We start from the raw sequence: 24,651 nt of genomic DNA, 5'->3' as shown, positions 1-24,651 counted from the left end.
ACTGAATCTGCAACTGAACACCGATGGTGTATTGGAATGCTGAGGTCGCATTCAGGGTGAGTATCCAATTTACTTACCAGATTCTAATTCTGTCAGAGTGGAAATAGTGAAGCAAGCGCACGAGGTAACTCTCCATGGGGGAGTCAGCATGACTATGGCTAAAGTAGGAGAAAAGTTCTGAGTGCCAAGACTTCGGCGGCTTGCTAAGAGGGTAGTGAAGCACTGCTTTGGATGCAAGAGATTCCAAGCTCAGGCCATTCATGACCCACCACCAGGTGATCTACCAAAGTCACGTACAGAAGGGAGTACACCTTTTGATGTCATCGGGGTGGACTTCGCAAGACCAATCAAGTATAGTGGCAAGTGCAAGCCAGAGATGAAAGCCTACGTCATACTCTACTCCTGTTGTCTTACCTGCGGAATCTTCCTGGAAGTGCGTCCCAGCCTAGAAACAAGCGAATTTATCAAGAGCTTTAAACGTCTGATTACGAGGAGAGGTCGACCATCCCTTGTCTACTCAGACAACGGTTCTACGTTCACAGCTGCGGCAAAGTGACTGACGATAGTGAAGGAGGATGAGAAGTTCCATTCATTCTTGAGTGACCAATCCATTACTTGGCGCTTTAACGTGAGTAGAGCGCCATGGTGGGGAGGACACTTCGAAAGACTCATTGGCTTATTCAAGTCTTCATTCTACAAGTCTGTGGGTCAGGGTCTGCTAAGCTGGGAGGAGCTCTGCGAAGTAGTCCTTGCCATCGAAGTGTCGCTTAACCATCGACCTCTTAGTTACGTGGAGGATGACCTGCAGTTCCCTGCACTAACACCCAACTCCTTCCTGTTTCTGAATGCTAACATTTTTTACCTGAGTTCGAGCCACATCGGCTCGAAGACCGCGACTTGAAGAAACGTGCGAAATTCTTGATAGCTACCAAAGATACAATGTGGCGTCGCTGGACCACAGAATACCTTAGAGCTTTGAGAGAGAGGCATCAACTTAAACACAACACCAAATATAACAGCTTGTCCGTAGGAGATGTTGTTATCATTAAGTCTGAAGAGCGAAACCGAAATCAGTGGCCCATGGGGGTAGTAGAAGAATTATTCAGTGGACGTAATGGTGTTGTTAGGGCAGTGAAATTAAGAGCAGGCAGAGGATTCATGGAACGCCCAATCCAACATCTCTATCCATTGGAGTTGTCCTGCGACCGAAACCCTCTGCCTTGTAATGAACCACCTCTGAACCCAACTGTATTGGAGTTCCGGCCGCGGCGAGATGCAGCTGTGGCAGCACGTCAGCGAATACAGGACATTGCAGAGCAAGACACTTGAATGTGTTTACTAAAGAAACATTATTTTTATACTTATTTCTTGCTGTGTTATGGAGTCAGTTCCACTTGCATATGCCTTGTTCCCAAGTCATATGGGGGAGGGTGTTGGAAACTGTGCGTTACATTTATTAATCTATTACGTAGCCAAACCGCATGTAGGCAGCACGTGTCTTATCGCCCCATACATGGTGCTGCTCCACGTGCTTACCGCAATGAGACGTGGTGTGTGTTTTCGTGAGAGTTGTGAGAGGGAGTTAATTGGAGTGTAATAGCAAAATCGAACCAAGAAAATAAATCGTGAGTACGCTAGCCTTTGCACGTTTTCGACAACTCCTTAAAGTTAGCTTCTCTAGTGTCTAATCTTTCTAACCCCGAATCAAAGTCCTTTTACCTAACTAAATACTTACCAGGGTTTAGGCTTGCTTCTTTTCGGCCGGAGTGGCATTCTCTTCGTGACAATACCACTCCGAGTTCGCATGATTCCACACCATATTACGAGAAATGTTTTTCGGCGCTTACCACTCTTCGCGGGATTGTATCCCGCAAAGAGTGGCAAGACTTTGATTTCACCCCTAAGAAATGCTATCAGGCCCTGCTAAGAGAGATTTCTACTTCCCCGATTCTTCATCGTTTTTTGTCCCCCTTTCTCCCTAGTGATTTCAAACTTGACAATCTTTGGAAATTGGTTAGAGATGACTTTTCTGAAAACTATAAGAATGATGTGCTTCGGGCCATAAAAGTCCGCGATTCCCTAAAACATTGGGGCTATATTGATTCTCATAAATGTGCCTACTGTTCTCGAAAAGAAACAACTGATCAATGTTTTCTTAATTGTTCCCTTGCTAAAATATTGTGGTCGTATTTATCTCCTGTGATCTCCTCCCTTCTTGGTAATTTCTTCCCGTCTTGTACTTCTGTTTTCTTTTTTCAATGGGCTCCAGTCAGCCCAAAAAATGCGCGACTGGCCCGTTTTCTGATCAAAACGATCTTTGTATGGCATTTGGAAATTTCGCAATAATGCTACTTTTCGCGATGGAAATGAAAGTCATGAGGGTATAATCCGTTACATCCTCCATGATATCAAGAGGAGAATTCTCTGTGACCACTTTCGTCTCGGTTTTATAACTTTAAGAATTCATGGGAAGCTCCAGTACTGTGTCAACTAACTAATACTACTATCAAAATCCCTCTGTAAATAGCTGATTTAGTAACTAGTTTGACAAATAGATTAAATGTTTAATAGTAGTTTAGTTTCTTTTATTTTTTTTCTCTAAATTATTCCAAGTTATATCCTTCCTTAGTTAAAGTTATACCAATGTTAGCCTTATTTGAATTATCTTTATTTGTAGTTTAAAACTATCTTAGGAGATACATATAAGATATTTCTTGTAAATAACCTATTAGCTTTACTGTTATATTAATATTAAATTAAGATTATCCTTGGTTACATCATTATTCTTAGCTATTTACACCTTTTTTTAATTAATTTAAATTCAACTTAGAATTATCTTTACTTGTAACGTAGAATTATCCTAGTTTAAATTACGACTCCCTTTATTTTCAGACCATTTTGAAGCGTTTTCGGCTTTAGTTGAACACCAACATAGCGCTAACTCGCCGAAAATGCTTCAAAATGGTCTTATTAGTTGAACACTAACATAGCGCTAACTCGCCGAAAACGCTTCAAAATGGTCTGAGACGCTAGGAATCAACAAAGAAAACAACAAGGCAATAAGGTAAGCCCATTTTATTTCAAAACAAGACATTTGTTTCTCTCTTTTGAGGCAAACCGATAACATCCCCTACAAACCTTTATAAATATAAAACGTTGCGCAACACGGTAAGAGTCACGTCCGCTTTTCTAGTAGTGAGCTTGGGCTGCCTGTGGTTTAACCGGTACTACAATAGACGAGTACAAATACCGCGTGATATTTGTACTCGTCTATGGCGTTATTCGTACTCGTCTAGGTGTAGTTGGATAATAAAGTACTGTATATTTCTGGTAGATTATCTGGCTTTCAAAAATGAAGTTCGCGGTGCGTCAAAATGCTCCATAATTGGTTTAGAAAATCTTCGCTACCTTCCCGATCGATCAAACGAAGGATATTAAAAACCAATGACGTAGCTCCACTTTCTGCCTTTAAAAGCACACACAACCCACAATTCCTCTACTCGCTCCGACGAAGGGCTAACGCTCGAAACGTCAGCTTTTGTAATCATTACGGTGGCCAATGTACCATTTCAACTTTGTTGATATATGCAAATTATTTCGTTACCCCTACCAACGCAGCCCCAAACAGTTTCTTTCGAAACTATCAGCCTTTAGATATTAAAAAACCAATCGCTGATTGGACACTCCCGTTTTCCCACCTTCTCGTTGGCTCCATTTTTATCCTTCTGACCGTCGTAATCATTTTATGAATTCAATTATTTAATGTCTTATTTCGGTGGTAAATTATTGCTTAGGTTAGTATGCTTTCCAGTTGGCATCAACTTCGACCTTTCTTCGTATCATTCCAATAAATGAATATTTCAATTTTTTAACCTTAGCTGAGCCTATTTCAGTAGTATCATTCCATTAAATAAATATTTCAATTTTTTTAACTTTAGTCGAGCGAAATGAGACTTTGACAGTACTGCTACAGAAGAGATGTCAAATTTTATATTTCTCTAAGACAGTCCTGTGGAGTATATATACTGTTACGAGTACAGCTGTATTATAAATAACGTGCGTATTAAAGCAAAATTTTGCAGTAAGATAGATTTGCAACAACTCATGGGAAGAAATGTTATTAGAAGAAAAAAGTGGCAAATTGAAGCTTAGAAAACTTAGAAGCTAAACCAGCCATACTTTAGTTCGTTTCATTCATTTTCATGGCGCTTGTTTCTTATGAGGATGCTATTTCCTTCATCGAATCAATCTTTGCGAAAGCGCGATTAGAAGATATCAAAACTTGCTGCTAATATGGAGAAAGATTTAAAAAGCATTATCTTTCAGCTGAAGTAGGAAGAGTCTAGGAACCCTATAAGCGAAAACGTATGTGATCAACCGTCGTGTAAAGATTCTTTTTTTATTTTAAAAATGTCCTTTCTGCGTCTTTGTTAGTATCGAAAAACCAGCGCGGCAATCAAAGGGCACGAAAAAACTGTTCTTAAAAAGCTGGTCTTGTCAAACGATCGCGCGGGAAAATTTCTCTGTGAATCACTGTGCAAACACAGCTTGTCTACACAACAACAGACAACTTAGAATCCAAACTTTCTGCAAATGCCGAATTTTTTTTGGCAAACTCAGTCAATCTTTCAAACAATTTTGTGGTTTAAAGATACCGTGTTAATAACAGAGGAAGTTGAAATCATTCTGAATATTCAGGATACTATCTGCTACTCAATTTTCGCCAGCCTTTCCAGCAGATTTTCACTTAACTTAACAAGAGCTTTTAACGAATTTTACTTCCTCAAAAGCCGTTCAAGTGCTACCAGAGTAATAAAGGTGTGTTTTCGGTGTGGAATAAGTTTTCCCGTAAGTAAAACGCGTGTAAAGAAAGCCCACGCAAGCAATTTCCACTGCTGCGTAAAAAACGCGTGCTAAAAACGGTGTCATGGTCGTAAAAGTTAAAAGCTGTTAAACTCTACGCCCCCAAGATTGCCACGTGCGTAATACGCACGGAAACGTCTTGAAAACAACCTCGAAGTGGAATTATGGGAACGTTTAGTCAACGTTCATTTCAACGTGCGTAATTTTTTTTAAACGCAATCTTACGCATGTGGACTGTGAAAACGCGACAGCGGAAATCTTTTAAATCGGGAATTTGCACTAAGATAAAGCTCCTCAACTGCTTACAGCCACTGGAAAAGGCGCCTATCAACTTATTACTCGCACAACTCACTCATAGCTAATGAAAGTGTCATGATGCCTTTCACCCACGCTCGTATCCTAGGAAACGCCTCTGCACATTCTAATTCAAATTGAACAACCCTTTTTGATGACGGTTATCATATTATTGTTGAGATCAATGCGTTTTTACTCCTGTTATTTCCTTTAAAAGAATCAGTGATCACCTTAAATTGCCGAAAGAACACGTACTCAGGCAATTTCATGACCGTACAACTCAGTTCCGTTATTTGTTAGAACTTGTAGAAATGTCATCCATATACAGTCTGTACTTTGATATTTGTTCAAAAATTTGCAATTGAATCTGATGAATATGTAATGTTTACCGACTGAAGGAGCATCTAAGAGATGTATGAAGGAACATTCTCCCATTTCTTCCTTTCATATTAGACCCTATTATTCTTTAGCCCTATCAACCGCAAACTATGTGTTTTGACTTCTGATCGTCACCATGTCTGTGGGCCTGAAGATGTTTAAAACACATCGACTAACGCTCAGCATTAAAAGTACTTACACCAGTTTTTTTTTTATGATGATCCTATGCGCTTTTTACATTGTTCTCGAAGTTTTGTCCCCTGCTGTCCAACGCATATTCGTCTCCCATAATTGGGAGAGTATTGACGCGCGAGTGCTCTCACTGACGTGAATTGTAATGCAGAAGCGAACCAGGCGCTGGTTTGGCTGCTTGCTGAAACGTGTATTTAACCCGACATCTCTGCGGAATCAGTTCCATACATGCATTTTTTAATGTTCTAACCCTTCCAGAAAAACTCACGGAATGTTTCCCTAAAGTATTCCAGAGAACTCTTAGAGTCGCTGATTACATTTTAAAACCCTTTAATCAGCTTTATTTCTACATACAATGGTTGAAACTATAAATCATCTGGCAAACTTCGCTCAACGAATTGAGTGAACAGAAAATGATCTCTAAGTTTTCTAGTCTTAGTAATTTTCCTTATGAAAGGCGAACGTATTTACAACCAAGGCCACGCATGAGATATAGTAATTCTGAAGAGCGTTTATACGAAATGCATTTGGCGGCAAGAAGTCGTTATTTAAGATGGCAATCGGAAAGGCCGGTTTGCTTTAATCCGTGCGTGCTGAAAACGATCCTCATTATAACTTAGTGTTGATCGATGAATACAGAGCAGTACTTAATTGGAGGTTTCAATTTTACACTTTTCTTATGATTTGGATGGGTGTATTCCCCTCGATTAACTATGTGTAAATTGTATTTAAGAAATATTCTGACAGAATTACTTCTTTCGAGTCCAAGATGGCTGCCAGGCGGCATTTGCAGCGCCACTTTGACAATTCCCGGACTTTTACTGAGTCCTATTTAAAAATGAGTAAGCGTATCCAATGTCCTACTTACGACTTGAGATACACATTACTCATAAGATCTACAGAGAATGATTTTTGAGAATACCTTAGCAAATAATCTGTTCATTGTTCCATAACACAAAGGATGTAATGCACTGGGTAGGCAAATCAAAATAAAATTATAATCCATGAAGAGTTGATGATGGCGAAATTGATACGCATTGATCTTAAAAACCCTTTCCCACACATAGTGAGCTTGATACGGAAAATAACAAACAACAAAAATAATAATGAGCGCAAAAATCATCTTAAGCAAATCTTTCTCTGGGTCTGTATTTTCGGTTTTACTGTCTCTTTGGTTATTCTTGTCGAGCACGACACTCCTTTGTTCCTTCATTCTCGCATCCTCTCCCAAATCTTGTAGCTCCATTTGATCTTCGATTTGAACAACACAAGACGATTCGGCAGTCGAGGACCGCTTTCTTTGGTTAATCTGCACAATCCGCCTCTTCAAGTTCCACGCCACTGCTCCGTAAGATGCCAGCATTATCACATAAGGTAAAGCGTAATTCAAGATAAATCTAATAATCGCATAGTACTCGTTGTTTGTGATAGGCAACTCGATGCATCTGCCATTTCTAAACCTGAGACCGATGAAAAAGGGACAGGCGATTGCAAATGACAACAGCCACAGCCCAGCTATGGTTATAATTATGATCTTCTTAACTGATGGTCCACGTGGAAGTGGGTTTACAATGAATCTGTAACGATAGAAAGCGATGGCAGCCAGTGAGTAGGTCACAACGAGAAGAGCAATCACTTGGAATGTATTCAAAACGCAGGCGGCCTCTTGAAGAACGGCGTCCGTCGGATTCTGCCAGCTCGCAAACATGACGGCCAAACAAACGCTACTTAGGACTTCCGCGAAGGCCATGTTAGCGACAAGATGGTAGGATAGAGGCTTACGAGAAGGTATGCTCCACACAGCATAAAAAACCATGGAGTTGCCGATTAAACTGGCCGAGATGATCACGGAGAAGAGAGTCACACGGAAAATGTAGAGAGCTTTTGTTTCTTCGTACTGTTCTATCCACGTAATAGATTCCACGGTGGAGGGCTCGGTTGCGTTTGTGATGTTCGTATCGTTGATGAACTGCATTATTTCCTCGTCTTCCTGCACTTGTTGTGTTTCTTGTCCTCGTTGTTGACACCTTAACTGCGAGAGAGATAAGCATAAAAAGATATTATAGTGAGAAACAGTCGAGAGTAAGACTTTCCCCCAGTCTTACTCTCGACTGTTTTGTTGATGTTGAACGTGACAAACCGCTTCAAATTTTAAACCCCGCCGTGAATAGATGAATGCATATGACGAAATTCAATTTGGTTTAATTATAAATAAATTTGTTATTGCTGTCCTCGTATCTTGTATCTCGTACCTCGATATACATTTGTCGATTATCATCACTACAAGTAAGACTTTTTAAATATTTTCCCCGACGACTTCTTTCTTGAGTATTGAATAACACAAATCACGCCAAATTTTCAGACTAGTGACAAATGAATGACGATTCAATGATAAATTATAAAACCTGCTATTGTCAAAGATCTCTCCGAGAACGACGCGCGGATATTACAAACTCAGCTGGTACAGGGCCAAAATCAATGCAACAGTTTTAAATCACACAAACATCGCAACTCCCAGTGATTCCCGAAGTACATTCGTGGGGTATAAATAACCCTGTAAACATTGTCAGAAGAAGTCATGGTGGTAAATTATTAAAGATATCCAACCGATAGATAGGGATAAAGTTCAATTCTGAGCTGGCTGCCATTCAATTATAACTAAAATCTGCGCGGTGCAGCCTTTTCATTTAGTGTTTTAAGGGAGAAAAACTCACGCGAAATATCGATTACGACGCATCTAATGCTTTAAGCAAAATTCACATCGGATAGGTTGCGACATAAAAATTTCCTTTCAATCGGCATATTGATTTTTTAAAACTTAAAGAGAAGTTTACTCTGTAGAGACAACTCAAAGCGGTAAATATGCATCTGCTCTTTAAACACACATGTGACAATTTGCTGAGAGCACCAGCCGTCAGCCTATTAAAAAAACAGAGAAGCACTTCAGCCTTTCTTCACGTCACTCACAAAGCTCCCCAGAGCTAACATGTTTTTTTGTTACTGCACGTGTATCCTAAGAAGTACCGTTGCACATTTGATCAAAAGTGAACGGCACAATTTTAATGCCTTAGGGTTATTTGCAAGGGTAGATCAATATCATCAGTCAAATTCCTGTCTTTTACATAGAAAGAAGTCAAAATTAGTTTCTTGGCTTGGGAATTGTTTTAAACCACACTTACAAAAATCCAGATTTGAATTTCATCACACCAATCCTATTTTGTCTGTGGTTATTGTAAACTCTCAGTCTTCCAAAACAACACTCACTATATCTCGTAAAGATGGCGCAAGAACTTTCTACTTGTTTATCAGAAAATGATCTCCCAAGCACGATTAACTGAATATTTCAGTAGAGAACTGGAGATCCTGACGACAAAAGATAAGGCCTTTTATCTTTGTAACTTAATTTACCTAGAGAAATAAAAGTAATCCATGAGTTTCTAGTCTTGACAACTTCCTTTACGGAAGTTGTACACATTTACTAGTGTGGCAGAGGAAGTTGTTACTCAGTGTGTACTTAGCTTCTCGCCCGTCATTACGGATAGGATTTTGAAAGGTTGATTTTTCACTCGACAGCTCTTACTGACAACTTTTCCAGTTCAATATGTTTACCAGAAGCTTAAAGAGTGTACATGCTGACAAGCTCAGTAGCGGAGTAGTAACTAGAAGTAGGCGTAAGTACAGTTGCGGAAGTAGTAACTTCATGTAAGCGTAGAGTTTCAGTCGTCATTAGTTTAAAAGGTTGGTTTTGCACTTGACAGCTCTAGCTGACAACTTTTCCGCGGCTTAACCAGTCCATCATAGAAGTTTCCACTCCATACACAAGGACATTAGGAAAAAAAAAGTTAGGATGATCAAAGCTATAACATTTACCATAAATATTCAACTGTTTTTGTCATATTAATCCGTCTCGATCAAATGCGAAACTAATTCTTAAAAAAAAGATATACAGTGGAGCCCTTATTAACCAATTTTCAAAGGGGAATGACGCACTTAACCACTAGATACGGGTTGCGCAACTACCAGTTGGGGTAAAACGCGATAAAAACTAATCGGCGCCATTTTGTTTTAAGATCATCTCCAATGCATTCATAGGACACTTGAACTCAAAGTGCTAAGGACTTAGCTAAACTAGGAAACTTTATTGTGGAACCATTGTTACCTGTTGTGTTTCCCGGGGTGGTTAAATTAGCGGAAAACAAACAAAATCTTTTCCTGCCCTAGTGGCTAAACGAGGAAACATTGTTTCCGAAAACAAATGAGCTACGCATGCGTGTATGAATAAACTGACTTCAAGGAAGTCTGGGGATCAAAGAATGTTCACATTTTCATTGTGTCATAGCCCTTTCTGGCGTTCTGCACAAAAATAAGGAGCTTCAGCCTCTTGTACCACTTCCAAGAGGAGTGGTACACATCGCTTGTTTGTTGACCGGACTTTTCCTTTCCAGGGCCTGTTCCCTTATAAATTGTGACCTGATAATTTTCAACTTGCTCTTGTAATCCTCCCGGCTAATATCATATTTTTTTCTCATCAGTAGATCGATTTGCGAATACGCCACCTCCTTACTGTCCCTATTCATGTAGTCCTTATGACGCACGTCCCAGAGACAAGGCCTTTCCTCGTACAGCGTGACTAGCATTTCAATTTCTTCATCTTTCCAATTCCTTTCCCTTCCCTTTCCCTTCCCTTTCCCTTCCCTTTCCCTTCCCTTTCCCTTCTCTTTCCCTTTCTTTGAGCGTGACTTGCTTGAATTTCTTCGCAGTAAGCCATTTTAATTGTTGCCTGCTCACCGATGCTATGAAACATTTTTCAATGTGCGAGCGCCACTAGAAATTACTCAACATTGTTTTCATCGTGGCCAAACTGGGAAACATATGATTCGAACGCAAAGTTTGTGTCCGGGAAACAAAAATGTTTTTGTCTGCAGGCAAAAACAATTTTTGTTTCCGAGGAACAAAATTTGTTTCCGCAACATGTGTTTCCCGCGCGGCTAAACTGGGAAACAATTTGGATATATCAACAAAGTTGAAATGGTAAATTGGCCACCGTAATGATTACAAAAGCTGACGTTTCGAGCGTTAGCCCTTCGTCGGAGCGAATAGAGGAATTGTGGGTTGTGTGTGCTTTTAAAGGCAGAAAATGGAGCTACGTTATTGGTGGGAGCATGGCAACGAGAAAAACATGAATAAATTAGTGGAATGAAAAGCGTTCGTTGATCCCTGTGGGATTTAGACTGCCGTTTTGAAAGATGAGCTTTTGTTCAAGATTTTTACGGCTTTCCGTGCCACCTAAGTGCAAGGAAAGACCGCAGATTGCCATATGTTGCTTAGAATGATTAGGTAAATTAAAATGTCTAGCGACTGGTTTCGATGTGTCCTTGTCATTCCTTTCCACGTCTCGAAGGTGTTCTCGGAATCGGTCACCTAGTCTTCTGCCTGTTTCGCCGATGTATATCTTTTTGTAATAAGTGCAAGTTATGCAATAGATTACATTGGCGGAGGTGCACGTGAAGTAATCGGTGATCTTAATGGATCGTTTAGGTCCCGATATTTTATCAGTGTTGTGAATGAAAGGAAACGTTTTGCATCGTGCACGAGCGCATTTGAAAGTGCCTGGTTGGCCATTAGTCTGAAAAGGACTTCTGACCAAAAAATTGCCTATGTTTTTGTCGCGTTTGAATGAAATGAGCGGAAGCTGCGAAAAGATAGTGCTTGTCTCTGGATCGTTTTGAAGTCATTTAAAGTTTTTAAGAATGATGGATTTAACTGAGTGGTTGTGAGGGTGAAACGTGAGAGTGAATGGAATGCGGTCGGAATCTTCCTTATGCGACGTTTGTAGTGCTGAATGTGGATCAATAAGTTGAGCGCGGTGGTAACCCGCTTGAACGACGGAAACAGGGTAACCACGTTTATCGAAGAACTGGCACATTGACTCTGATTTGTGGTGGAAATCAGAGTCATTACTACGTAAATGACGAAGTCTTAGAAACTGAGAAAAAGGAATGGAATTCTTAACGTGAGATGGATGCGAAGACGAATATAACAAGTAATTATGCGAGTCTGTAGGTTTGTAATACACACTAGTGCATAAACCGTTACCTTCAATTGAAACTTTGACGTCTAAAAAGGATAAAGAATTGTCAGAAATTTCCCAAGTATATTTCAGAGCCGGGTGAAAAGAATTGACTGCGGTTATGAATTGAGTGAGCTCCTCTCTGGTAGAGGAGGTAGCGCCGCTACAGTCGTCGATGTAGCGACCGTAGAGTTCAGGTTTGGACCCGTTGTATTGGCTGAAAAATTGATGTTCGACAAAACCTATAAAAAGATTGGCATAGCTACGTCCCATTTTGGTGCCCATGGCTACACCGTTGGTTTGTTTGAAGAAGTTGTTTCCGAATGAAAAACAATTGAGTGCGAGCACTAGTTCGGCTAAGCGTAGTAGTGTTTCAGATTTAGGTTCCTTAACAGTACGTTGATCAGAAAAATGTTTAAGGGCCAGAAGGCCTTCGCCATTAGGAATGATAGTGTAAAGAGACGGAAATTACCGTACGTGGGGAAAAACGTGGGGAACTTGACAAGCGACAGCTTAATATACTAGGGTGATGCCGCTAAACACATGCTTGAGTGAAGGTCATATCTAAAAACTCTATCATTCGGCCGGGAAACATAAAAAATTGTTCGTGATGAAAATACGTTTAGCCTTGCGTGAAAAACTCTCGAGTGTGTTACATCTACATGGGTATCAGTTTGCTACCTGTCTCGTCTTCGGCATTAAACTGTTGACCTACATGTATACATGACTGAATTATCCTATCAAGTCCACAACGAAGCTTAATTTAATTCTATAACTTTCTGAAAACTTAAATGTGTTCGAATATTTGAAGAAAAACAGATACCTACTGCTCCCTTAAATGTGTTGGAATATATGAAGAAAAACAAATACCAACTACTCCCTAAAATGTGTTCGAATATATTGCTCCCTTACGGAATGTGATATCCGAGAAACACCATTGCAATAGGAAAGATATGAGAGTCTGAAACGAAAGCAGGGATAATAACCAAATTGGCCATCGTTATCTATGTTTTCTGTTAGTTTTTTGATCGAAACGGTTCTGACTGCTACGATTTGCTTGGATTTCCAGATTTAACAACAGGTTATCCAATTAGATTATGTCCTGATGTAAACGACGATGTGAGCCTCAGGAATAAATAATGTCCAAGGACAAATATATATGAGCATGTTTTCGCTCCAAATCAAGGCTATTGTGTTTAGTTTCTTTCAAATATTTAGCAACTCGCAGGAAAAATGTTTACGAATAGCTTACCGCGAGATATTCGCTGTTTCGATGTTATGAACAAACAAACATGTCCCTTGGATGTTCTCCAGTTTGAGTTAGAGATTCGTTAACATCAGTCAAGCATTTATTTTATAAGAGGTTTATGAAGTCAAGCAGGATATCATTAATTATCAAAATCGCCCAGGTCTGAGTTATTGCCGAAGCCGAGGACTAAGTAAGATAACATAGACACCAGGTTTGATAATTCCGTGATGATATTGTGCGAAAACCAAATTCAAACACTTCTTAATCTACAATATGTTTTTATTCAATACAAATTTAACTTTACAAAAGAAAAACAAAGAGCCACTGCATTACAGCCAGCGAATATTAAGTAACGCTACAATATTATTTACATTCCAAATACGATATTTCCATCACAGTACTATTTCAATTACCACTGTTTACCAAATTTCTAACTCGAAATAAGCGAAAAAACTCCCAAGATGATAACAACTTCACTAGCATTACATCGCCCCTACAAGACCATATTTGCATCACACAATTATTCACACTTCAGCAAGAGATAACAAACTGATAATCTCTTGCCCTTCAGCCCAGTCCTACAGGTAGAGTATGTTTCTTATGCAGACCCACAAGAATAAGCGTTTCCCAGATCTATTAATTTGATTTGTATTCTATTTTGCCACTGGGTATTTCTATTTTTCTTGAATTCGGCATAAAGTTAGATTTTCTTATTTTCAGTTCCTCTACATGACATTCGTCGTTCTCTTTCATAAAAATTAAGTTATTCCTAGACAAAGTAAAGCAGCAGAGGAAACAGCCAACTGAAAGATTACTTCCAATCTATCGTTTCTAGATTTTTGATTGACCACATAACCAGTGTTTAAATTTAACTGCTCGATATCAAAAGTTTAAAACTACAGAATTGAACGCGATATCCCTTGACTGACATGAACCAATCTCTGCAACGGCTTCTCAATTAGAGCGCTGTTCCATTTGAACTTCCTAAAACCAAAACTAAACCGATAGCAATGGCTAAGCAGTGAAAACATTGACATCACAAGTAGTCAACAACTTTAAGAGTGGAAAATGAATTAAAAGAAACCATAATTGGTTTCAATTTTTAAAGTCTGCCTACAGATGATGGAGCAAGTTCTCTCGAAGCAGCACAAAGCGCATTGAAGCAAAACCAACGCAGTCCCGGATTGTTTTTAAAACTCAATCGAAAATTGCTCAGGGTTCGCATGATCAGTCAACAGAGACCAGTGGGTGACGTGCCTATCATTTATAAACAACATGTCTAAAAACCGCAGACAATAAGCCAACAGTGAAAACAACTGACAACTTTAACTTTATAATAAATGGCGCATTGGCCTTGCAAGTCAGGATAATCATATTTTTCCAAGCTTATTTCTTTCGAACGCTCTCTGTAAAAGTTCTATGAAAACCATTCGTGTTGAACATGTTCACATCCCGTCGGTTTTACAAATTCCATGCTAAATGCGCCTGCTCTAAATAGCAGCAGTCTCTATATTTAGATCTGCTTAGGCATGTCTTAAAATTTCGCCGACTCGTAATTTTAAATTTATTGGATGCCACAACAATAAAACGGAAAAATTATTTACAAATTCGCTGTTAGCAACAAAAAGGAAAAATTTTATCATGCAATTTAAGTAAAATTTACTCCACTAGTTTTCTTTTGTTATATGGCTCACTTTTGTAAGGTTGCACAAAAGTATCGTCCACCATCGTTGTTGCCGCAAATACGCTGGGTGCACAAACATTTATCTTTATGATCAGCCCGTGTATGAAATAATGACTTATTTAACAAGTCACTTCTGAGATAAACTCAGCAGAAATGAACGGCGTAAAACGATGAGGAACAACTCAAGATGACAAAAGTTGCAGCTGGAAACCGCTTTGATTTAACAACATTGTAAAAAAAAAAAAAAACTAAGAATTTTGCTCCAAATTGAGCAAGGAATTTTTCGACTTGAGGAACATATTCATCATCGTATTTTCAAGATCTACACAGAATGATCTTTGAGAACGCCTTAGCAAAAAAACTGTTCATTGTTCCATAACACAAAGGATGTAATGCACTGGGAAGGCAAATCAAAATAAAATTATAATCCATAAAGAGTTGATGATGTCGAAATTGATACGCATTGATCTTACAAACCCTTTCCCACACATAATGGGCTTGATACGGAAAATAACAAACAACAAAAATAATAATGAGCACAAAAATCATCTTAACCAAATCTTTCTCCAGGTCTGTGTTTTCGGGTTTACTGTCTCTCCGGTTATTCTGGTCGAGCAGAACACTTCTTCGTTCCTCCATTCTCGTGCCGTCTCGTAACTCTTGGAGTTCAGTTTCCACAACAGAAGAGGATGTAACAACCAATGAGTCGCGATTTCTCTTTTTAATCTGCACAATTCGCCTCCTCAAGTTCCACGCCACTGCTCCGTAAGATGCCAGCATTATCACATAAGGTAAAGCGTAATTCAAGATGAATCTAATGATCGCATAGTACTCATTGTTTGTGATAGGCAGCTCGATGCATCTGCCATTTCTAAACCTGAGACCGATGAAAAAGGGACAGGCGATTGCAAATGACAACAGCCACAGCCCAGCTATGGTTAGAATTGTGATCTTCTTAACTGATGGTCCACTTGGAAGTGGGTTTACAATGAATCTGTAACGATAGAAAGCGATGGCAGCCAGTGAGTAGGTCACAACGAGAAGAGCAATCACTTGGAATGTATTCAAAACGCAGGCGGCCTCTTGAAGAACGGCGTCCGTCGGATTCTGCCAGCTCGCAAACATGACGGCCAAACAGACGCTACTTAGGACTTCCGCAAAGGCCATGTTAGCGACGAGATGGTAGGATAGAGGCTTACGAGAAGGTATGCTCCACACAGCATAACAAACCATGGAGTTGCCGATTAAACTGGCCGAGATGATCACGGAGAAGAGAGTCACACGGAAAATGTAGAGAGCTTTTGTTTCTTCGTACTGTTCTATCCGCGTAACAGATTCCACGGAGGAGGGCTCGGTTGAGTTTGTGATGTTTGTAATGTTACTGGAGTGCATTTTTGGTCTTCTTTAGTTGACACCTTCAAAGGTTTAAATTACACTGTTAGATCAGAATATTTTGACCACAAGTGAGCTTTCGGGTACGTGTCACTTCAAAGTTCAGTGAAGCGAAAGAACTCTATTAGCTATCAATGAACAAAGAGGCTGGTTCAAAACTTGAATATCGATGACTGTTTAGCAATTGCAATGATGTTGACATAATAAACACGCGATTTTATGCGGATTGTTAACCAACAATTTGCGTTAATTGTTGCTTTGAATATTTAGTGTTTCAAAGGAGCTGATTTTCGGACATTTTGTTAAACTGATTTTTACTTTTGTCACAAAGTTCCAGTTAGAAAACGTATATCAATTACTGATTATAGTTAAGAGCGTTTGAAATGGGAAAAAAATGGAGGATAAATACAAGCACTTGTCATTAATGTCTTGGAAACTCGTTTAATTCAGCAACTCAATATGTTTTTCAAAATCAATTAAAACTACCATTCCCCGTCGTTCCTCTTGATCTTTCCATATACGAATTTGTATTTTTTCCTTAAAAAATGGGAATTATTTTTAACAATCGTTAAATATAAGTGAAGACCCTTCATTTATTTCAATAAAAGTTCCTTGAATATTTTTAAAAATATTGTCCTCTTACAACTTTAAGAGGGTTCAAGGTCTTTGAAGAAGAATATTTGAAGACACTGGAGGTTTTAATGGCGGCTCAGCCCCTACACATTCATTCTCTCAGCAATCGTGCCCATGTTTCTTGGTCAACTTCCAAACCGAAAAGGTTTATCGGCGAATTCGGGTGCGCTTAATTGTTTAAATCATATACCTAGAGAGCCTTAAAGTGTCTAAACTGCATGTTGAAGAATTTTTATGTCGTTTCGCAGTTGTAATTTAACTGAACCATGAAAAGGAACATGTCTGACTCACAAATGTAATAAGCAGCTTCGTTGAGCTTCAAATCCATAGTCATTTCTTTATGCGCGTTTCGCGGCCTCGATAAAGTAACAAATTGGAATGTTTTTCTCCCCACAATCGAATCGTTTGTAATATAAAATTCAAGGTAACTGTTGCGGATAAATGCTTCACGAAATTGTTGAATTATCGCTATTTGAAACTAATTGTTGTTTTGTACGAAATAACATAAAATATATTTCCCAACGCTGCCACTATTCCGCGTACAGTCAGCTGGTGCCTGATCAAAATTTCAGTCAGTTCTTTCTTACCAAATGCCTTCTTGGCAACAGTATGGGCCTTGAGCAAACCACGGCAACGAGGAGGTGACAAGACAAAAGATCAAAAGAACGCCCAGCACATGCGTTTTAAAACTTTGTACATTTCTTAGTCGTCCTTTGCAAAACCACAACGTGAAATCACCAAAATTTGCGTCGTCTGCGAATGGAAACCGCGACGGCAAATTATTTTCATTTCCATTTGGAACTCAACGTTGTGCTGAAGTTGAGGTGTGGCGCCGTAAGAGATGGTAAACACATGCAGCCAATTTCGAAATTCAAATAAGAGGTAGAAATTCATTTTTTAATCGACGTCCTTCTTGGCGTTACCGTCCTGACTGCTTAAGGTCTCTAATATCTCGATTCGTCGCGCGGTATTTGAACGATTTCGTATCATGTCGAAAAAGAGCTAACGTGGAAACAAAGAATTCACCACAAATTTCTTGATAATGTGCCTGAGACCCCAGTACGTACCAAATCACGCGGCATTTAACCTGCGCGTTTCTGGGAAGTTGATTACAGACCGTCGATTCAACAGATGGCAAATTTGGTCGTTCGATGAACAGAAGCGAGTAATGTTTACCTAGTTTTGTTTTAACCAAGTACTTTCTCATTTTAGTGACCGGAAATCAGGATTGCTCTTTTTCTGAGGTGAATTGCTGACTGAAAATTTCGCTAGAATAACGAAAGCCATCTGCAGCCATAACTTGTGTTTGAGTGGGTGAAACACTGCGGGTAAACGGCAGCTGGACTGTCGAAGTTAAAGTGAAATGCGTTTTAGCAGATCTATAACCTGGACATTGTAAGCAATAACATGACTGTGTTCGCGAATAGTTGGAGGAAATCACTCAGTAGCAATATAAGAAGTATTTAGAATCGTAAGTTGCATCTTTTTTTTCGTTGGTATCGTTGTTTGTTATTGTCGAGAGTTTTTTAAGCCCTTCCAAGACTTCGAAACTTCCATATGGCCAAGCTGTGTTGTCCATTGTTCGAGTTTGTTGTTGAGGCGAAAGAAATTGTCCCAAATATTTCACTGCGTATTGCAAAGACGATTACAATTTGCCGTTAAAGCGCTATTCTACGACTCGCGATTTTTCTTTACTTTGGTAAGGTACGGTAAATTTTGAAACGTATGTGAAGAACCGATTTCAACGCCGTGACGTCCACTTTTTATTTCTAGCCATTTACAGGGCAAGAAATGACAGAAAAAACTGTGAAATATCGTTCCTTTCGTTAGAAAAAATACAGGAGGATCGCCACATCAAAACTTAAAGGGAAGTAACATCATTCTGCACTACTTCCCAAGTGTCTTGTAAATAAACTTTACAAGCTGGTCACGCTAAAAGGTTGCGACCGAAATTTGTTTTCGTTAAAAGAACTTTGAAGGCCGAAATTCAAGAGGAAAAGTAGGAAAAATGTGACAGAAATAGTCCTACTGGGTCTAAGGTTGAATAAGCGAAAATAAAATATCTTGTATAACACTACCTGCCATTCCCTCCTATAGTTTCGCTGCGTGCTTCCACTTATCTTTCATTGTGACAGCCGCCTATTGACTTACAAAGCTCAACTGTAATATTAATACCCAACGGACAATTGTCACCTGCATAAAACACTGTTTCAAAATTGCAATTACGATTCAGCCCTAAAGCTGCCAGGATATAAACCAATGGAAAAAGCTGAGTTTTTACGTAACTTATCATTTAGGATGACAATTTATTTCATGTTCGTTTTCGTGCAGTAAAGTGTTTTAATTAGTACGTCCTACTAACTTGAAAAGTTTTGTTAAACACAATATCTCTAATAAGAAGAAGGTTCTTGTCTCAACTTCAGTAAAATGATTTTAAAGAAACCATGAATGAAAACAAAAAAAACAAAAAAAAAAAACAGGCTGAGCGCTTAATTAATGCTCGTTTGTTTTGGCTATCAAAGTACTGAGAGCTGATCTATCAATGATTATCAGGAAAAACAGTTATGACATAACGTTCAGAAACGCCGTTTAACCGCCAGATGTACACATATTTACTAAAGGAAGAGGATGATACATCTATCGCCTCGGATCTAAAAGTACTCAACAGAGAAAGTGGAGACATAATCACACGAGAACAGCTATAACCTCTAAATAGCTCTGTGGAAAATGAAAACAGCATTGAAATTCTGTCATGAATATTTTCAGTGGCTTAAACGGTTACTTTTCTTCAGCATGAAGCGCATTCATTATGAATTACCTGCATTATCTACAGCAACGGAAATTGAAAGTCAAATTAACAACAAACGCAAATACGAGATCCCAAGATGTCGCTGTTTAACAACCTCCTCCTCAAGTTATAAAATCAGAAAGGAATCAAAATATCAAAAGAATTGCAACTGAGAGTTGCGCGGTAATGGCTAACGTTTTTCCTCCCCAGGTCTGAGTTGTTTTCAGTCATTTCAAATCGATAGGATACAGAATTGAATTATTTCGACCCTTCCAAACCCGGTTTGTTTCTCAGTGAACAAAGCTTAAAAAAAAAAAACCACCATCATTTCTTGATGATAAGTATACAAGAGGAGTCGTTATTTGAAAAACAGAGAAAAAAATTTAAAGCGAGTTGCGACTAAGACGACTGAAACCTCGCATCGGATGATCCGGAGCAATGATTTAGTCGCTTTCAAAACGTTTAAAAGATATGCACAGCAATTAAGGTGCGCTGCCGGCAAAACTGAACAAAGTCAAGTTCCGCGATCGAGGTTTGGTTGTGTGGCGACTTTCGATCTTCCTGACATCAAGATTGTTTACATAAAAAGTTCACCGCGTCTTCCGTGGCACATATTCCCCGAGAAGTCCTGTTTCGCATCTCAGATTTGTAGGAAAATGGATGCGATGGTAATTGTTGTCATTTTACCTAAAAGTTTCCTCTTCGCTAAAATTGCACAATGAAGAGTAAATTCCAATTTTTCATCTTTTAATACTCCTTGGGAATCTTAATCGTTAACTGCGCCAATATTTTGACGTGAGCAGGAATTCAAGTCTGAGCAGTTGTCAAGGCATTGCATTATATTTATTTTCCACTACCAACGAATATTGAAACTCTTTGTCTATGCAAACTTCAATTACTGCTGTGACAAAATGTATTTAGACTACGCGCGCCATCTTTTCATTCAGCTCAAAGCCTCCATATTAACGATGTTTTAATTTTCTTCACCATTTCCCTTACGCTCTTTCAATCCTAGGTATCCATTTTAAAATTCCGCGCAAAGGTCTCCGCCACCAAAAGCGGAAAAACGAGGGTAGCGTCTGAGTAAACCTAAAAGGAAATAATTAACATTTATATTAGCAATGGAATAAGAAATAGCTTATTCACTCTTCCACCTGTGTTCCATTTTAACTACATATCACCCATAAAACAATCGCATACAACCATAATCCTTGACTTCCCCATAGTGGTTTAAGACTCTACGAGGCTACTTTCGTAAGTGCGTCAGTTTTAAAGTTTTAAGACGTAGTCATTCAAGTAAAACACCCTGAAACTCGATGGAAATGGTTTCATTCATTAAATTTTTGGTTTGTATTTAGTCTGATAGTGGTTGATGCAATGGGTTTGACACAAAGGAAAATAAAACGTTACTGCACATCATTTGTAATTTCAATAGCAATCCTTGGTTAAGGCAATTTTGTAAGCAAGCGAGTGGCAAAAAAAATTATTTTCCGTTTCCGTTATTCGTTTCCGAACTCTGCCAGAGTTGCTGCTGCTGTGGTTTCCCGGGCTACCTTCCCTCCTGTGAACAATTTTTTTCATAAGAAAGAGAAGTTGTTTTTTACCTTTACAGGCGAAGCCGTCATTTTAATTTTTCCCCAGGAAACAGCTTCATCAGGCCTGGCACCTGAGTCACTTCCGTCAAACTCCTGGCCTGTGTTTACAAACACAGAGAAGTCGGCGCCATTACGCTGTACAATGAAACAAAACCATCACATAATCTTGTCAAACAAGAGGAGATAACTAACATCTGCTGATTCTAACAGCATGCTGGAAACTTAATATATTTTAACCTTGTACAGGCTTAGCTAAGTAACGAGACCAAGTGATAGAACATAACTATGAGTGATTTGAAGATCGGTGGTTCGAATCGTCGCAGGAATTCTCATTTTCTCTTTCGTCCCAGCATTGTGAAAATTAATAAAATTTTTCGTTATTAAAAGGCCGAAATGAGAATCAAACAAAATAATTTGGATATATCAACAAAGTTGAAATGGTAAATTGGCCACCGTAATGATTACAAAAGCTGACGTTTCGAGCGTTAGCCCTTCGTCGGGCTAACGCTCGAAACGTCAACTTTTGTAATCATTACGGTGGTCAATTTACCATTTCAACTTTGTTCATATATTTAAATTATTTCGTTACTCCCACCGACGCAGCCCAAACAGTTTCTTTCGAAACTATCAGCCTTTATTCATTTGAGAATCAAACAACTTTCTTTACGAGTTTATAACAAATCCCTCAAAAATAATTTTAATTAAAGGTATGTACTGAGGTATGCTTTGGGTACTCGCGCGCCGAAGCGAAAATGCAAACCTTACAAAGTACTGGGGGTGGGGTGGATGGGTGGGAGGTAAATGTGATGGACAAGCAGATCAGTACGAGACTATTTTGTAAGCAGACTTCACCCCACTCCCTTGGAATGAAAAAAAATTTACTAGTGGAGGTAACAAGAGAGTTTTTTTTCGACTGTAGAATTAGGCCTCGGTTATTGGGAAGGTGGACATCGGTATTCAACCGATAAATCGTTTTCCAACCGGTTGGCGCACAGTAAAGCCTATGAAAGCAGAGAAATGTTATTCTATCCAAGCAACACGGCCAAATTTGAAAGGTAGCTGAACACTCAATTTGTTATTTGTGGTAGTTATCCATTTAATACCATTTAGCAATTTATAAAACTTGGGCATCTACTATGAAAACAAGGATTTCAATATATAATAATAATAAAAATAATATCAAACTTTATTAACACTCAAAGCAAAGAACTATTTACAAGTTAAAAGAAAAAACGACCTAATAGTAGTTCCGATTTCAATTAAAATCCTATTTACAATCTAATCCTTTTTATCATCATCAATATTATTATTGTCAATGCTAAAATAAAAATGCGTCTTTATTGTTCAAGAGATAAAATTACACTAGCCCTAAAATATAATCATAATAATTTAATAAATTCACAAAAAGGTAGAAACAAAAAAAAAAAAGGATATATAAAACTTGGTAAAATTCACAAAACTACGTTTGATAGGCGGTAGCGTTGTCGAGGGAGAAGTCCAAGTCGATGATATCGAGATCAAATGTGCAGAGAAGACGAACAAGTACGCCCCGCTGCTGAACGAATTAAGAAGGAGATACCCCGAGTATAATATTAAGCAGCATAACATCATAACAGACGCACTTGGAGGGAGCTCGCGAAGGGTCAAGGAAAGCATACGCCAACTGGTTGGAAGTGGCCGATGTCACTCAGTGCTAAGGAACATGCAGAAAGCTGTAGTCTCCAGCTCCACTTTCAAGGTCTTATCGGACACGTTCTTCCAACGATGTTAGTTTTAAGTATAGGTTTTAAAGATTTATCTCCATTTTAGGGTCTATGGGTATACTACTTTAAGTTTATTTGTGTCTGGACTTTTAAGGTCCTATCGGACTAAGTTCCTTAAACGACGCCAGGTTCAAGCATAGTTTTAATACGTTGATGGAACATTTATTTCCTTTTAGGGTCTAGGGGCACACAATTTTTTAAAGTTTAGCTTTATCTATTTAGTAGTGACAATTGAATAGGCTACGCCTTTAGCGCCCTATATCAATTTTAGTTGTAATCTGAAGCATTCAGAAGTGTATACTGCGATACTAATAATAATAATAATAATAATAATAGTAATAATAATAATAATAATAATAACAATAATAATAAAGAAAGATAAGGAATATAAGGAAAGACCAACTAATATCAACCGGACAATAGTTAAGCTAATGGAGCAGCATCAAGTGTCTCCAAGGGAGACTCCTTTCAGTTATTTGTGGATTGCGAACTGTGTGCTTTACTCTGTTGTGTTGGCTTTTCTATCGAACAAAGGCTGGAAAAAGCAGCGTAGCGAAACTACTGGCGGAGCGCGTAAGCAACAGAGATGGAAATGAGAATTCGAAGAGCGAGTATTAGAAGTCAGGAAAAAGATTTCAATCGCAGAGGCCGAATTGATGCGTTTAAAGGAAAACAGGAAAATAACAAAAAAAGGAAAAGGAAATCGAGCTATTCTCGAACAGGAATGTAAGCGCTTGTCCGCGGTTAAGCTAGTTAGCTACATGGAAAAACAGAAATATGTCCTAAGAAAGCTGAAGAGAGGCTTTTCTAGGAGCAAGAAACAGGAAGAAGTTCGAGTCCTTAATCAACAATTCTAGACCGACGCTGGCAGGGTCTATGCGAACATACGGGAAATGCTAAATAGGGACAAGGAGAATGACCAGGTGAACCAAGGGGAGAGAGAAATGTTTAATAATCTCGAGGAAGAAAGTGAATTCTGGAGAGCTCTATGGGAGAGAGAGAGGACAGGACACAGGAATGCAGCGTGGTTAGAAGAGATCAGATCTGCGATCCATAGTAGGGTACCAGAGCTGGCCGAGAAGGACTGGGACTTCGATGAGACGGATGCGGCAAAGGTGCTGAACAAGAAGAAGAACTGGAGCGCGCCGGGCCCAGATCGTTTGGCGAACTTCTGGTGGAAACGTGCTCATTCTCTTCATAAGGGCGTGGCAACTGCATTCCGAGCGATGTCAAGGAGTGATGAAGAGTACCTCCAGTGGTTCTCGGAGGGGAAAACATCACTAATTCCCAAACCTGGGGAATTTAGTAGTGACCATCAAAGACCGATCACGTGTTTGAATACCATTTATAAATGGTATACTTTGTGCCTACTTGTCTCAATTCACAAACATCTTAATCACTTTGAAATAATGGAAGGTGCGCAAAGGGGTGCGCATGCTGGATGCAGTGGGATTGTTGACAACTTGCTCACTGACCGGAAGGTCACGGTAGACTGCCACAGGAGAAAGCGTAATCTTAGTATGGGATGGCTAGATGTTAAGAAGGCATATGACTCTATAGACCACGGCTGGCTAGAGATGATGCTTATGCACAGGTTCCCCACATGGTTGTGTTTGGCTATCCAGAATTTGTCAAGAAGCTGGAGTACCAGAATAGTGACCACCACAAGAAAGTGGAGAGAAGTCTCGGACACTATACGATTTAGAAAGGGCCTTCCACAGGGCGATGCCTTATGCCCTAGGCTCTTCAC

At 39.2% G+C, this 24,651-nt stretch overlaps 3 protein-coding genes and 1 pseudogene across 5 annotated transcripts in view; 1 reads left to right on the top strand and 3 right to left on the bottom strand.

Annotated features, from left to right (window-relative positions):
- Nucleotides 1–6,040: 6,040 nt before the first annotated feature.
- On the bottom strand, nucleotides 6,041–18,939 carry LOC148733882 (tachykinin-like peptides receptor 86C). Of its 2 annotated transcripts, none has more exons than XM_088757554.1 (2): nucleotides 18,834–18,939; nucleotides 6,041–7,759 (listed from the first exon to the last, which is right to left on the bottom strand). In XM_088757554.1, exon 2 carries the CDS (start codon nucleotides 7,700–7,702, stop codon nucleotides 6,611–6,613), a length of 1,092 nt encoding a protein of 363 aa, XP_088613680.1. In that variant the 5' UTR covers nucleotides 7,703–7,759; nucleotides 18,834–18,939; the 3' UTR covers nucleotides 6,041–6,610. The 2 variants fall into 2 exon arrangements, with proteins under 2 accessions (XP_088613680.1, XP_088613681.1); XM_088757555.1 differs by lacking the exon at nucleotides 18,834–18,939 and adding an exon at nucleotides 10,198–10,351.
- On the bottom strand, nucleotides 13,129–18,918 carry LOC148733883 (substance-K receptor-like). The gene is made up of 2 exons (XM_088757558.1): nucleotides 18,834–18,918; nucleotides 13,129–16,145 (listed from the first exon to the last, which is right to left on the bottom strand). Exon 2 carries the CDS (start codon nucleotides 16,120–16,122, stop codon nucleotides 15,046–15,048), a length of 1,077 nt encoding a protein of 358 aa, XP_088613684.1. The 5' UTR covers nucleotides 16,123–16,145; nucleotides 18,834–18,918; the 3' UTR covers nucleotides 13,129–15,045.
- Nucleotides 18,940–19,029: 90 nt separating the features above from the next.
- The window catches only part of LOC111339446 (deoxyhypusine synthase), a 14,293-nt gene continuing 8,671 nt past the window's right edge, over nucleotides 19,030–24,651 (bottom strand). Inside the window, exons 7-8 of one of the 2 annotated variants that reach the window (XM_088757556.1) lie at nucleotides 21,148–21,273; nucleotides 19,030–20,632 (exon numbers count right to left, since the gene is read on the bottom strand). In XM_088757556.1, coding sequence (XP_088613682.1) covers nucleotides 20,555–20,632; nucleotides 21,148–21,273 — 204 coding nt within the window. In that variant the 3' untranslated portion in view covers nucleotides 19,030–20,554. Of the gene's footprint in view, nucleotides 20,633–21,147; nucleotides 21,274–24,651 lie in introns of those variants that run through there. The other variant, XM_088757557.1, reaches the window with a different exon arrangement.
- Nucleotides 24,290–24,651, top strand: part of LOC111339468 (uncharacterized) — a 2,006-nt pseudogene continuing 1,644 nt past the window's right edge.

The sequence above is a fragment of the Stylophora pistillata genome, chromosome 4 (genome assembly GCF_964205215.1).
Source record: "Stylophora pistillata chromosome 4, jaStyPist1.2, whole genome shotgun sequence".
Classification (NCBI taxonomy): Eukaryota; Metazoa; Cnidaria; class Anthozoa; order Scleractinia; family Pocilloporidae; genus Stylophora; species Stylophora pistillata.
The sequence above is the reverse complement of the archived record's forward strand: the minus strand, read 5'-3'. Positions and strand labels throughout refer to the sequence as shown.